Raw genomic sequence first — 15672 nt, forward strand, 5'->3', positions numbered from 1 at the left:
GACCTCAGGGTAGGAGGGTCTGCAAAAGAGGATTAGGGTCTGCTTGATTAGTGCCCATTGTCTTCTGGGAAACCCCTGAACCTGGGAGATTTCTCTTTGCATTTGTTGTGTCTTTATCTCGCCAGTCCTGAAAAATAGCAAGATAAAGATTCAACAAATGCCAATGAGAAATCTCCCAGGGATTCCATAGGATGAAGCCATGACAGTTAAAGCAGTGTCAAAGACATAATTTTGCAGTGTGACAGCAACCTTCCTCCTTGTTTTGCATCTTGTAGTATTTCATATTTTACTCTTGGTTTCTTCTCTTGCCACAAAAACTTCGATTATCCTGCTATTGCTTATAATGTACAGTGAATCCTTGTTATATGCTGGGGTTTGGTTCCAAGATCCCCCGTGTATAACAAAATCCGTGTATGCTCAAGTCCCATTAAGTATAATGACATAGCAAAATGGTGTCCCTAATAAAAAATGGAACATCAAGGTAAATTTATACTTTTTTGGAACATTTTCAAACCGTGTATGCTTAAATCCGTGTATAAAAAATCCGTGTATAAGAAGGGCCGACTGTAAATCATTTGTAAAAATCAGAATTGTCTGGTACAAAATGACATTCTGGGCAAAACATTCATTTCTATCTATGAAATCATTCCCAACAATGGAGTTTATCACACTAGTGAGATCCCATGGGAAAACTACGGGAAAACAGGAGTTAAACGAGATTTAAAGTATATTTGAATTTAAACAAAACTTGCAAATTCGGGGCGTTTATCACAAGTGAAATATCATGAAGTTAATCCGAATGCAAAGCAGAGAAAACCGGCACCTTTTTTACTTTTGGATTGTTCTGAAAGTAAAAAGCTGCCAGTTTCCTCTGCTTTGCGTTCGGATTGACTTTGCATTATTTCATGTTAACTGCAACATTGTGTGATCTTTGGGCATTTCTGAGTGTTCTTTGCCTTTAATCTTGTTTAACTCCAGTTTTTCCATGGGATCTCGCTAGTGTGATAAACTCCATCAACAGATTTAACTTCTTTCATCTTCGTGTATCTTTCTTCATTTCATCCCATACCTTAAACTATGCTAAGGTGTTAACTTACTATATTAATTTACTAATAAATATTTTATTCTGCAACAACCTGCAATTCATAATTGTCACTGTAATGTCCACATATTTAATCTTCTCAACTTTAAAATCAATTTTCCCTCCAATTCCATTTTATCTTCCCTTTTTATATTTTTGTCAACACCATTGCCTTACGCTCTCAGTGTAATTAATTTCTTCCTTGTTATTTTCTCTTTATTAAGAAGTCATATCCATCAATTCTTCCCTTCTCTCTTCTTTTAGAATCAACATATTCAGGCACATTTCTGTTTTGAATCACACACTCCTTTAAATAAAATCTCTTACTCGTGTGAAGAAGTCCATTTCTAGAGATCATGCTTCACCACTTATCTGAACGCCTCTTAATTTTGTTATCCAAAATAGTCCCCAAAATGACATCAAGAAAGTGAGAGTGCAAGTTTAATGTCTATTCAGAAAAAACATCTCACCTTTTTGTGGTTGAGCCAGTTTTTGTTCTTGTGGCCCTCCCTTCCTCATTCTGCACCCACCAGCCACATTTCTAGTGGTCAACACATGACTAACAAGGACTTGGGGCTCAAATGGGTGATCTCTGAGTTTCTCTTTTCATCCAGGGATAGATTTCCCAGCTAGATCTTGCCTCCAGCAGTTTTCTCTAAAATGTTTCCCTGTGCATGGAGTGCTTGCAGAGACCTTAACTTGCCATGGTGTTCCACCCAGAAGTCCATTGTTGTGTGTCTTGAAGTTGTTTCTGACTTATTATGACTCTAAGGTGAAGCTATCATGGAATTTACTTGACAAGATTTGTTTAGAGGGGTTTTTCTGTAGCTTCTTCTGAGGCTGAAAGAGTGTGACTTGCCCAAGGTCACCCAGTGGGTTTCCATGGCTGAGCAAAGATTTGAACCTTGGTCTCCAGAATCATACTCCAGCACTCAAACCGCTACACCATGGTGACTCTCTTAATCCGCTTTAAATGCTATGGTTTTGTCCTATGGAATCTTGGGACTGTCAGGATTTCATAGGAGAGGAGCATTTCAAATAATCAATCAGAGTTCTCCAGTACCTCACCAAACTACAAATGGCAGTTAAAATGGAATGATAGCACCAGAACTGTGTATTATGAACAGACTCCTAGTTTCCTACCTCATTTCCCACCTCATATACATGTCTCCCATGCCCCTGCAATACTGAAATATTGTACTTTTTCTGTTTCTAGAGGCTTCCAGAAGTCAATATCTTGTCACGTCCATGTTTCTTTCTCCATCCCATGCCCATTTGAAAACTACTGTGAGGTGCTGAACTTAAAATCTGGCCCACAGTCCTGAAAAAACTGGCTACCTCTGATAATTCAATGAAGTAAGATGGGAGATACCTTTACTGGCTTCTTTTATGTATTCCTTTCTGGATATCAAGTAACCTCTTCCTCCTGTTTTGTATATGAATGTACTTAAGATAACTGACCTCCATAACTGAGTGAAGATATAATAATTTCACTCTGACTCCCCTTCTCCTTGCCTACACAAACTTTGTCCTTATTCTTATGTTATGTGTCTGAATAAACACAAATTCTATCTTGCATGCTCTTTGTTTAGCTCATTCCTCATACTCACTTTTTCTTATTAAATAGAACTGTCAGGCTTTCAAAAGTAATAATAATAATAATAATAATAATAATAATAATAATAATATAAAGCAACTAAAGTAATAAAGTAATAAGGGAAAGTCAAAATTCAGACTGACAAACTATTTTACATTTTGTCCAAATACCAAACAAAAATTAATTTCACTATGTTCTTCTAGCTAATATTAATGTATTGTCCACATTCTAATCAACAAAAATTATACAATTCATAGATTTATGTCTTCATGAAAATCCAGTTTTAATACGTACTAAAAAAAAACCACAACAGCTTTTTAATATGTATTAAAACTGAATCCATGTTGATCATATAAAAATGCTTGACAACTATAATTAAAATTCAGAGTAATCTCAGATTTGGTTAGATTTACAGAAAATCTAAATAAAACAGTCTAAGTCTGCATGTCAAAGAGAGCTGGCACTTATTCTCACTCAGTTTGGTTGATTAGACACTCAGGAGAAAACATTCCCTAGATTTAAAGCAAAAGAGAGTGGGATAGGTAGTATAACAATCTATATCAGTGGTGAGATTCAGATATTCTTTCTTGCTGCAACTTGGTTTCATCTCATCTTAAAGGGATCACATTCCTAAAGACAGAATTTTAAGTGTCCCATTCAGTCTACATAAAGTACAAGCTTTCTAGCCCTCAAATAAGGGACATTTCTTCAAATAAGGGATACCTGGCAACCATATGAGGACAAGGTTTCAGGCCCTCAAATAAGGGATATCTCTCATAACAAGGAAAATATGGCAACCATATTATTATATTTTGTTTTGTTTAAGGACGTGAATCTAAGAAGAAAGAACAGAGAATATTAATTGTGATTTCTTATTATACGTTGACTCTCCCTTATCCAAAATTCAAAATACTCCAAAATCCAAAACTTTTTTTATGACTTGCTGAGATAGTGACACCTTTGCTTACTGATAATTCGTTTCATGCACAAAATTATTTTAAATATTGTATAAGATTATCTTCAGGCCATGTGCATAAGGTGTATATGAAAAATAAATGAATTTTGTTTTTAGACTTAGGTCCCATCTCCAGGATATTGCATTATGTACATATATACAAAAACAAAACAAAACAAAACAGAAATCCCAAACTGTTGTGGTCCAAAGTATTTTGGATAAGGGAGACTTATTTAACCTATACAGTGCGCCCGTGTCATATGCAGGCGCCTTCTATGCGGCTTTCAGCTTATGCTGAAAGCTGCACAACGGGTTTGCAATGGCGTGTCCACCTGTGGCGTATGCGCCACCCATCATGCACGAGCCCCATTATTTTAAATGGAGCTCGAGCATACACGCTATTTGCCTTATGCGGAGAGGTCCGAAACGGATCCCCCGCGTAAGGCAAAGGCGCATTGTATTATTTATTTATTCTACATTGCATAATACCATGAAAAAAGCACTGAAACAAAAGAAACCTTGTCATTGAACCACTGAAACACACAAACAACAACCTATCTCAATGCAACTCTGAATTAACAAAAAGAACAAATATATCCAGAAGCAACGCACACTTTATGGGAAGAACACTTCATGATACACCCAGGAAAGGTGAGGCTGCTTTGTGGGAAGCTTAGCTCATTTGCAGTTACACCAGGAAGGAAACATTTAATAAAGGTTGCTCACCACAACTCAGGTTGTTTTCTGCTTTAAGTGCTGATGTTGGTATACTCCAAAAGTCATTTTCCCAGTCTATAATGTTGCCTTTCACAGCACAGCTGAGGTTGGAAAGTGTTTGAGAACTCATTGTGAAATTCCAAAGGCGAAAATTATAAATATCTCCATTGAGAGGGTTTATATCATTTCTATCAGAGCCCAAAATCAACTTCCCATTACCAGGAATTACTTTTCCATAAGAATTTGAACAGAATACTGTTTTATATGTGTGCTTGGCATTTACGCCGATAGTGCCAGAGAAGCTATCCCATATAATGCAAAGTTGTTCAAATGTTTCCGTGAAAAAGTCTCCATCTGGACTAGTATCAAGTGCATCATTTAACATACATTCTGTGTCTGAGATAAATACAAAATGGCCCCTTTTTGTTTTTCCAAAGCTGAAGAACTCTGTAGATGGAGAAGAACCACAATAAGAAAAAGCCTTCCAGTCATGGCTACTGCCATTGTTTTCAGTTGCTTCAAAGCACAATGTGAACTGGTTGAGTTCTGGTACTTGGATGGAATTTGCCAGAGACACAGTATAAGTATCCTGGAACTGTGGAATGATGACTTTTTGATTCCTCAAAGACACAGCAACTAGAAAAGAGGAAAAAAATGTCTTTTCAAAACAGGATATAATTTTACTTGAAATAAACTAATGTGACGTATAAGTGTATGGAAAATGCATCAGATTAAATTTATGCAAAAGTGACACTTGTCAACTGGGATATCTTATTCTGTAAATATTATATAGGGATTTTCTTCCAGAAAACTGTAATACGTTTTTGCAACTTATTTGTATTTTTTGTATTGTTTGTTAATCAATAGACTAATAATCTGAAATGATTTTCAGATTATTTTATTATGTATTATCTCCAGCATTACACAAGAGAAATTAATACCAGGCTGCTTTTCTAGTTTTTGCACAGAGCACCTTTACTATGTTATTAGCAAATAAAACCTCTTTAAAAACTTTGAATTTTAGTTGAATAAATCTGTTCGTATTTCATCACAAACAGCCCTACTAAATATACTAGGAGCCAAGTATTGTATTTACACAATGGCCAGACTTCAATGGTGAAGTTTTGTTGGAATTCACTGCTTCTACTAAAACCAGTTACACCCTTCCATTTGTTGCCCTCTGTTCATTCTACATATTTGGTCCAGAGGACTGGGAAGACCTCTGGAGCAGGTTCTTAACACTCCAGTAATGACAGGAGAGAATAAAGTTCCATTACAAACCACACAGAGGTATACCACTGGGTCTTGGCTAATAACAAACCAATTATTTTCATCAATACTTAGAAATATGTCTCACTGCATTCACTGTTTTGTTCCCTGGTCACTATGGTCAGTTATCACTACTTATCTGTAATTCACTGCTTGCACAAAGCATGGGAAAGGGTCATTAAAAAATGAGTGGCCTAGCTTCCTGTATTGGTTCTGAATACAATTTGGGATACAATTTTGAGTAATTTAAAACAACCCTCTGTGTTTGGGGGTAGACAGTGTATGTGGCAGCAACCATTCAAACTGTCACAACGTCATGTATGTAAGGAGCTACTCTAGAGAGAATAAGGGGCAAGGACAGGTCCATTTCCCCAGATCCAAGTGTGCTCTTAGAGGCAGGATGTACTTCCAGAATGATGAACTCTGCCCTTGCAGCACTGACTGTTGATTAAATGATGACCAAAGGGATAGACAGGGAAATAGGCAAGGGATCTACTCAATGGCATCATGAAGGGTGACATCCAAGGGAGGGGTGACACCCTAAGGGTGTGTGTGATACCACTGCTACTCAAACATCTGCATTTTGGCAAAAATGGGCCATTCGCCTGTGTCCCTTTAAAATGCTGTAAGAGACTGTGTGAGTGGGGTGAGGCTTAGTGGGAGGAGAAAGGAGAGGCCCCAGATTTTAAATTGTAAAATTTGTTTAATTAATTTTTTAAAAAAAAATCTTTAAAAGCATATCATTTTATCAAATTTTCATTTCAACCACATGAAATGATGTATATGCAAATGTTTTCTGAGCATATGATATTGTAATTTAAAGGTATAATTTTAATTTTGCTAGTTGCTTATGTCACAACTATTACCATAACATTCAGTGAAATCCATGAATTATAATTAATGAGTAACATTACTGCAAAAATATGACTAAATATTATTTATGATGTGGTATGGGAAGATGTCAATGGGAGGGTGATACTATGAGTTAGTACTCCAGGTGACGCGAACCCTAGGGACACCACTGGATCTACTCATCCTCTCTTGCTATCACACTGATAAACTTCTTATTAGTCATCATCATACATTTTATTTATCCATCATAGTGGTAGCAAAATTATTTTGTTTGTGATCCCTTGGAGTTCTCAACAAGAAATACATCAGCTGTAAATCTTGTGTTAGATGTATGTGTGTTTCAATAGTAGGTTTTACTGTTTTGCCATTTTATTTTTCTGCACATGGACTGGGGAACAAGCTACATGAGTTTCCACACTTTTATACAAAAGGTCACACATTCACAAGAACTTTTTGCATATTATTGTATATTTAGGAGAACAGGATTGCTGCATCCATTTTGGTGAAAGGGATGTGCAAGTTATGGCTGAAATCCTGCTGGATCACGTGTAGCATAAAGACTCTGCTATGGCTCTCTATTCACCAGCTCAGGACTCACTCTTCTGTTGTGATACATGACTATTCCATTGTGTTCTTGGTGGGGAGCAGTGGGGATTGGACAGGCTTTCACAATGTCCCAGTAGTCAGATGCAGACTGAGGACAACAGAATGAGCAACAGAATGGCTGGGGGGGGGGGCACTATCACAGAGCAAAGTGAGTCAAGGGGGTGGAGACCAATGCCAATCTCTGCAATGACCAGAAAAGACACATACAGGAGTAAGGCAGACTTGAGTATGAACAAGTCGCTAACATGATGTCATCCTACATGTTTGCACAAATGGTAAGTCTGACATAGGCAAACAACACACCCAGCAGACAGAACATCCAACCACAGGTTGTCCACTTGCCTTGATTCTGTTTGCACAGACATTCACTACCTCATCTGGGCTCACAAAGGGATAAATGTACTTGGGAGACCAGATAGGTGTAGTTTTACTGAGGAAAGGAGAGGTTGATGGGACCTTCAAGAATTCTTTTGAACATCAATCAACTTACTTTCCCTTGGGCATTATCAATGTTGGATTGCTCACAGAAACTGGATTTACTGCTTGAGCAAGCAGACTTCTGGTCATCCACCCTAGCTGTAATTCTTACAACAACACTGCAATGTAAATCAGTGTTTTTATCCACTTACTGTGGGAATGGGAGAAAGCTAGTAACTGCTTGTCTAAGTTTCCCACAATGAGTTCATGAGTTGAGATTTGAACCAGAAACCCAGTCTGCCTGGTTATACCAGTTTGTCCTCTTACTCACAGCAGAGTAGCTCTACTAAAATAGTAAGAAAAAATCTATGCAACTGGTTTGAATACTTCAGTTTCTATAACTAACTACATATGTGACCTCTGTTTTTGTCAGTACAGGCACAAATCTTCTAGTCTCAACTCCAAATAAACATTTTTAACATGCATCCTGAAGGCATATCAAGAAAGATTAACATTATGTACACCTACCTCGGGTATAACTGGCATTGAAGCCTCTCTTCTGGATGCTAAAGTCACTTGTAAAAGATACAATCATTTCATTTCCAGATGAATTAAATGATAAACCTCTAGCAGTTATACCACACAAGGTAACTTCTTTGTCTCCAGTGTGCAATCTTAGGAAATCATAAATGCAGTTGGGAGCTTCTTCAATCTCAAAATCAACAAATGTTATTTGAATTATGAATCCAGAAGGAGCCCTGATGGTCCACTTGCATGCTTGACTGTTGGGATAGTCATTAGGAAAGCAGGGAGAGGTAAAAATTCCTGTGGGGTTGGAGAGTACCATGCGACAGTCAGAGCATCTGGAAACTATGAAATAAACAAACAGGGAGAGACACACAAGAGAGAAAATCAGCAGATATTTAAGACCTAAAATAAATGGGGGGGGGGGGAGGATGCATGTTCACAGTTGCATGGATGACTACTAGGTCTAACACTACTAGCAGTATTTGGTCCTTTCACTAGGGTTGCCAGATTGGATTCAAGACAGGCTTAATTTGTAATAATCTTGGAACAGAACAAGGTAATATAAAGCTCTGTTGATACTGGTCTTTGACCGTAATAAACTTATTCATTCATTCAAACTCCGTCAAACAGGAAGAAAGTACCCGTCCTCCTTCACCTTTCAAACTACAACTTTCATACACAGCCATCCATTCCCAACATACTAGACTGGTAATAGGAACAGAGGTGGCCACTCCAACATCCCCCTCCCTGATCTCCACTAGTGAGCTAAAAGCCATGTTGGAAGGGGATGGCTGTGGCTGAAAGGTCTGGAAGGTGAAGGAAGAGAGATACGTTCATCCTGCATGACAAAATGCTGTAGTACCTTGTTCTCTGTAGGGAGCTGAGCCTCTGCAGATAGCTTTTTTAGTCCTTGTTAGGATCATGGCCAAGTGTTAACAGCTGTCCAGTGGCAAGAAAGAGCTAACTCACATTAATGACCTTGTTGAATACATACTTTCTTAATTTGCTTTGCAGTTTGAAACTAGGAAAAGATATGAAGGCTGAGAACAAATTGGAGGAGTAATTTTTTTTTAAAAAAAACTATTGTTAACCTTGCTGTACAATTTCATAGCTTTGGGGAGAAGTGGAGATGGGACACATTTGTGCACACCGATTCTCATAATTTGCTTCTGCAGTACATAAAACCCTTGAGAACCTATCTTCCATTGGCCTTGTCTTCAGAGTAGGAGGGAAGCACCTCAGCCCAAGGTTTCCCATTAATTCCAGCAATGGACATGTAAATTTGACCACAAGGGATGGAATACACCTGTTTGTGGGTCCAATGTACCATTGGTTGTGAGGGGATACTGGAGTCAGTGAAAGGGTTGGAATGCTTCTCTGCTGTGTATCTGTTGCATCATTTACCACCGATAAAGTGTATGCTATAGCAGTAATGTGTGTCAGTGTCTGGCACCAAAAGGACCCTTGGAGAGGCCTGGAACTATACCCTGTTCTGGAACAAGACATCCTGTGATGGAGGATAAATATATTTTTCTTGCTTGACCAAGCTTTATGGTAGCTTGCCTGCTCCAAGAACTGTCAAGGAATCAAACTACAAGAGCCCTGTCCTGGATCCAGACTGGCAACCCTATGTTTTGTATGGTTTCACAGTGACATGGGAGTGCTTCTTGGATTCTGCACACACTCTAGACTGCATGTGAACAATAAAATCCAAAATCCAGACTTAAATTTAAAAGGTGGCTTAAAACTCTACTTAAAATGGCAACAAAAACTGTATTTAAAATAATTTAACACTGCCATACTACACAAACATCTTTGTGAATAACTCCCATTGATTCAGTGAAACTTATCTCAGAGTAGATAATATATAAGATTACACTGTTAATTATTTTTGTCTTTCATACATTTCAAGGGGGAAAAACATGTTTGCTAAGTGCTTACTGTAACAAATTTTATCCACCTTTGTTTGAATTTTTAAAGACCCAAAAGAGTACTTTAAATTGGACCCAGAAACTGCTGGCAACCAACAAATGGCATAATTGTCCATATGTTCTGCCTTCAGTGCCCAGTTAATAACATGGCAGTTTTGTTTTGAAGCAATTATAGTCTGTGAAATGTCTTCAAAGGTAGCCACATGTAGTGGAGTACTCATCTAACATGGATGCTTTGTTCTGTAACAAAACAGACCAGCCTCTACCAAGCTGATGCTCTGCAGGCATTCTACAATCCAATCAAATTCAACCACTCATCATGTCTGCTGGGTGTGACAGGAGTGTCATTCAAAACACCTGAAAGGCACCAGGAATGGGCTACACAGCAATGTTGAATACTTACCAAAAGGACACAAATACATGGGCTAATCTCTAAGAATGAGTACTGTCTCTTTTTGACAAAACATTTCCATTTCTTTGGAATTTTTGATATTAATTTTTAGCACAAATACTCTGTTTCAAAAGAGATTACTACTGAAAAATATCCATACATAATCTAAATTTTCACAGAATGGATTCTTCTTTATTTCCTTTGTATTACACATTACATTTGCTTTTAATTTTTGTTACATGAAAATGATATCCTTATCTCATTAATAAGCCACTTAGCTTACTGCCCTAATGAAGAAATATTTTGTTTCATTTGCTCAGAAAAACATAGAACTGTGAGTACTAAATATATACAAGCAAGTTATTGCAAGACAGAAATACATTATGAACAAATGTGAACAAACAAATTAATTACATTCATGGTCAAAAAGCCATATGGTTATAGACTTCAGAGCCTAACTTTCAACTCTTCCCCCCGCCCGTTTCTTTTTCCATCACCACTGGTTAATATTAGGCCAGATTTTCCAAGGGATGGAATCCCTTAAATGTTAAGGTCCAATTCTGTAAATAATGACACACACACACACACACACACACACACACACACACACACAATTCTACTGCATGAAATTATGCCTTGAATTGTGTAATGGACATTTTGTTACTCTAGGCATCTCTCTCTCTGGCTTTTCTTTGCGAACGAAGATTCAGGAAGGACTCATCCTGTGCTTTCTACAAGTGCATTGATGACTAAAAAGGCCAATCTGAGATAAACAAGTCTGGTTGCAGAAAGCACAGCAGAAAGTCTCCTTGGGTGATGTTTCCGGGTTGTGATTCTTTCTGCGTTGTCATTTCTCTTCGAGACTCGTTTGGCGTGAGTTTTCAAAAAAGGCTGTAGCATCATGGATAGTGCGTCTCCATGCCTCCCAGTGCGAGGCCAGGGCAGACCATTGTTGGTGATCAGTTTGGCCGAGCTTGAGATGTTGTTTCAGGGAATCCTTGTACCTCTTCTTTGGGGCGCCCCTCTTATGCTGACTCATGGTGAGTTCACCGTAGAATACTATTTTTGGGAGGTGATGATCCTTCATCCTAGAAATGTGTCCTGCCCAGCACAGCTGCATCCTCAATAGCATGGCTACTCTAGGCATACATACATAGTAAAGTAAAATGTGTGGAAGAGTGGCACATGCCAAAAGGCAAAAAGAAGGGCCACAGGATAAATAGTTGGTGGTGATCCCATTGCTGTTTTCTCTGCCTTCACCTACTCAAATCACCACCATAAATGAAGACATGCAGCACCAGTCCTGCTGATATTGAGCAAGAGACAATATTTTAGCCCTGGCCTAGGTAACTGACAGATGTTAACATGCCGATCCCTATTATGGATTGGGACCAGCTAGACCAGCACTCTGGTTACTAAAAAGGGCAGAGGGCAGCACTTTTAATTTCTATCAGTTATCTTAATGTTTTCAGGAAAATCTATCTTTTTAAATGCTAAAACCTATCAATACCAAATTAGGAAATTCCTTTTAAAATGTTATTACAAGAACATACAAGTTGCTTGTCCCAGGTACAGCAGAACCATAGAAGCAACTGATTAATGGTAAGTTGATGCTTGTGTAAATTCCATTGCTGGTTGGGAGTAGCAGTTAAGTTTAGGCCTACATTGTAGAAAAGAATCTATCTAAAATAAATACTAAAAGTAAAATAAAAATGTTTTTAAAAAAAATAAAAATTCAAGTGATTAACCTTTGCTATCACTGATCAAAGCCAATGTCAACAGTCCTCTTGAAATTTCATTTCCAGACACAATTCTTATTATAATTTTCTCCTGCCATTTCTCCAGAAACAAACTCCCATGGTGAATGCAATCCAATGGCAGCATGAAAGGAGAGCAACAGCAGCAAATGTCCTTCCATTCAGCAGAGCAATTATCAGCAACCAGGGAGGAGGTCACAACTTGGGGAATCATTGTATGAACAAACTTTCTGCATTATCCCCCCCCCCCCTCCACCCCATCAGCTCATATATGTGAAACAGAGCTTTCTCCTTCAGAATCTGCTTTTCTGGAACACTCTGCTAGTGGCAACTACTTCTTGCAAAGATGCAAAATAGAAGACCAGAGCTGCTCAAGGTAGGCTGTGACTATTATGTCAGAAGCAGTTTGAACAGAAGCATTATTGCATAATCAGATAGCTGTTGCATTGTACTGTATGTTGAGAACATCCTTGGACCAAGGACAAGTCCAGAGTATTCTGGCCCCAAAGCTGCTCTGAATTCCATTATCTAGGTGCTCTGCTGTGTCATCTGGCACTGCCACTGGTGTGAGATGCTTCCTTGGAGACTGTCACATGGCTGGGCACCTCACTGTGATCTCAGAGGGAGTAACCCATGTCAGCATGCAGCACAGTGGGATACTGTTTAAGCAGTTGCCCAGCATCGCAGTGGAGTTCTCCAGATTTTCTTAGAAGATCCACAGCAAATGGTGAGATTTTTAATATCACTTTAATGCAGGGATGGCCTAGATTCACTTTGGCATTGTTCTTTCCATGTGAAGACAGTCTGCAGTTAAACTGAGCCTTTGTGCCTGTGTCATGAAGAAAGGGGTGATGTGTGTCTGTGAGTGTGTGTGTGTGTGGGGGGGCATTTCAAACAAAACAAACAAGCTTCATTTATATCTCCGCTGGGAGAGATCATCCAAAGACACGGGGCGCGGTGTTATCAGTACGCTGATGACACCCAAATAGTCTTCTCTGTGTCTCCGACTGATGCAGTGACTAGGGATGGCATCTCTCCACTCAATGCCTGTCTGGAGTCAGTAATGGGCTGGATGAGGGAAAACAGACTCAGCCTGAATCCAGAGAAAACGGAACTGCTTGTGATAGGTTCTCCTGGTCCTGGGAAGGAGGTTTGTCCACCTGTCCTGAATGGGGTCACGCTCCCCGTAAAGGACTCAATTCGCAGTTTGGGGGTGCTCCTTGACTCGTCGCTTCACCTGACCTCTCAGGTGGACACGACAGTTAAGAGCACCTGCTATCAGCTTTGGCTGATACGCCAGCTGCGTCCCTACCTCGACCGGGGGGACCTTGAAACAGTGGTGCATGCACTGGTAACCTCTCGACTCGATTTCTGTAATGCGCTCTACATGGGGCAACCCTTTTACCAAGCTCGGAAGCTGCAGTTGGTTCAAAATATGGCCGCTAGGCTGGTCACTGATAGTTCCAGGGCCAGCCACATAACACCGATACTGAAAGATCTGCATTGGCTGCCAATTCGCTTCCGGGCCCAATACAAGGTGTTGGTTGTTACCTATAAAGCCCTAAATGGCTTGGGCCCAGAGTACTTGGAGGACCGCGTCTCCCCATACAATCCACCCCGCACACTCAGGTCAGGGGGGGAAATCTTTTGAGCGTTCCCAAGACAAGATTTGTACTAACGGCGCAAAGGGCATTTTCTGTGGCAGCCTCGCAATCTTGGAACGCTTTCCCTGAGGAGCTCCGCTTAGCCCCCTCCCTGGAGTCGTTCAAGAAGAACTTGAAGACTCATTTATTTTGTCAAGCTTTCCCTCACATGTCCTGACTGTTTTTCCCCTATGTACTGTGTGTTGTATTGCATTGGATTTATTGATTGATTAGTATTTTTTAATTGATTGTATGTGGTTTTTAATGATGGATAGCTATGTTGATTTTAATTCGGGGTGTTTTTCATTGTGAAGTTTGTTTTTTTTTAATCTGTATTGTATTGCATTTGTACTGCTTGTAAACCGCCGTGATCGTGGGAACGGCGGTATAGAAATAAAATCTCAATCAATCAATCAATATACCGCTTCCTACCGCCTAAGCAGTGTCTAAGTGGTTTACAACTGTAAGCTAATTTGCCCCAACAATCTGGGTACTCATTTTGGCGACCTCAGAAGGATGCAAGCCTGAGTCAAGCTTGAGCCCTTTAGCTGGTCTTGAACCCGCAAACTTGTGGTTTTGAGTGAGTAGCTGCAGTACAGGTATTTAACCACTGCTCCACCAGGGCTCCTTTTCATTTGGCCCATGTAGACATTTCCCAAATAATTCTGCTGGTGTGAGCCACCATTTCCCTATTACTGCCTATCCCAACTTGGTGCCCTGAAGAGATGTGGAAATGACCCACAGAATTCCTAGTCACTGAGCATTCTGACGGGGGCTGATGGAAGTTGAATCTAAAACTTCTGAAGTTCTCAAGACTGGAAAGTCTGTTATTGGACCATATGCTTCTGAAATGACACATGCATTTAATGTACTCTGACATATATTGATCAGTTAATACATAGCCATCTCTAAAGACAAATAAACATTTACTCTTTCTTGTAAATATCCCAGCCAGATGGCCTCTCTGCACTTCTGCCATTCAGTCTAGGAAAAGCACACACTGTCATAGCTCTGAAGAGAAGCATGGTTTTAAATATTTATCCTAATGAAGACAGTTGAGGAATATCAAAAAACACTTCTAAGTTTAAAAGGGAACTATGGCAAATACCTTGTACAGGATTATTTGAGCTATTAGGAAGTCCATTCGTTACCACTTGCACTTTTGGGATTTATTTAAGTAGTGATAAATGTTGTGCAGTCTAAATGCCAAAGCCACAGGCCAAAAGCATTTCTAAATTTAGGACTCTTAACAAGTGGATGAATAAGGACAGTGGAGGGCACACCTGCAGACAAACAGGAGAAGGAGCCAAACCACCATGATGTATGTGGCCCGGACTGACTACAGGACAAAGAAATGTTTCTTTTTCCTATGTAAGACATAAACAGAGAATAAAAAAAGCAGTTATATGGGCCATGGCAAACCTCAATTCTCCTAGTCTCCTTTTTTAGAACAGCACGTGGGAGAGAAATTGGAGAGTGCTATGTGATAATATTCTGATTTCAGAAAAGGCAATGGCCATTCTGCATTTTATATTTTCTAAAAAAACATGTGCCCCTGTTCTATTTTATTTTTACAACAATTTCTCTACAAACCACAGTCAATGCCAATGATGTAATCCCATGTCCCAATGTGACAAATAGATAGCTTTCCTGTGCTGAGATAGTTTCAATGGTTATACTCATTTTGTAATGCAGGTAAGTGGTTCCTCAAGCAGAGATGAAGAGGAGTACATAGTGTCCATTAAAAAAACCCACATGACATGTAAAGGCAGAAAGAAATAATAAGCAGTGGTGTCAGGAACTCCTGGTAGTGTAAAAAGAAACCTTAAAGTTTTGTGAAACAACCAAGTTTATGTGAATGCTAATACTGTTTCAAAGGCCTGTGCGCATACACACAATGTTAAGGGACAGGAGAGAAACTTGTGCAC

The 15672-nt window shown here is 39.3% G+C and overlaps 1 protein-coding gene across 2 annotated transcripts in view; it reads right to left on the reverse strand.

The window, feature by feature from the left end:
* ADGRG6 (adhesion G protein-coupled receptor G6) overlaps positions 1-15672 on the reverse strand; it is a 133775-nt gene that overhangs the window by 76218 nt on the left and 41885 nt on the right. For both annotated transcript variants that reach the window (XM_042444859.1, XM_042444857.1), the window contains exons 3-4: positions 8023-8364; positions 4360-4986 (exon numbers count right to left, since the gene is read on the reverse strand). In XM_042444859.1, the coding sequence (XP_042300793.1) occupies positions 4360-4986; positions 8023-8364 (969 nt within the window). The remainder of the gene's footprint in view (positions 1-4359; positions 4987-8022; positions 8365-15672) is intronic.

This window comes from Sceloporus undulatus, chromosome 1, assembly GCF_019175285.1.
Source record: "Sceloporus undulatus isolate JIND9_A2432 ecotype Alabama chromosome 1, SceUnd_v1.1, whole genome shotgun sequence".
In the NCBI taxonomy this organism is placed as follows: domain Eukaryota; kingdom Metazoa; phylum Chordata; class Lepidosauria; order Squamata; family Phrynosomatidae; genus Sceloporus; species Sceloporus undulatus.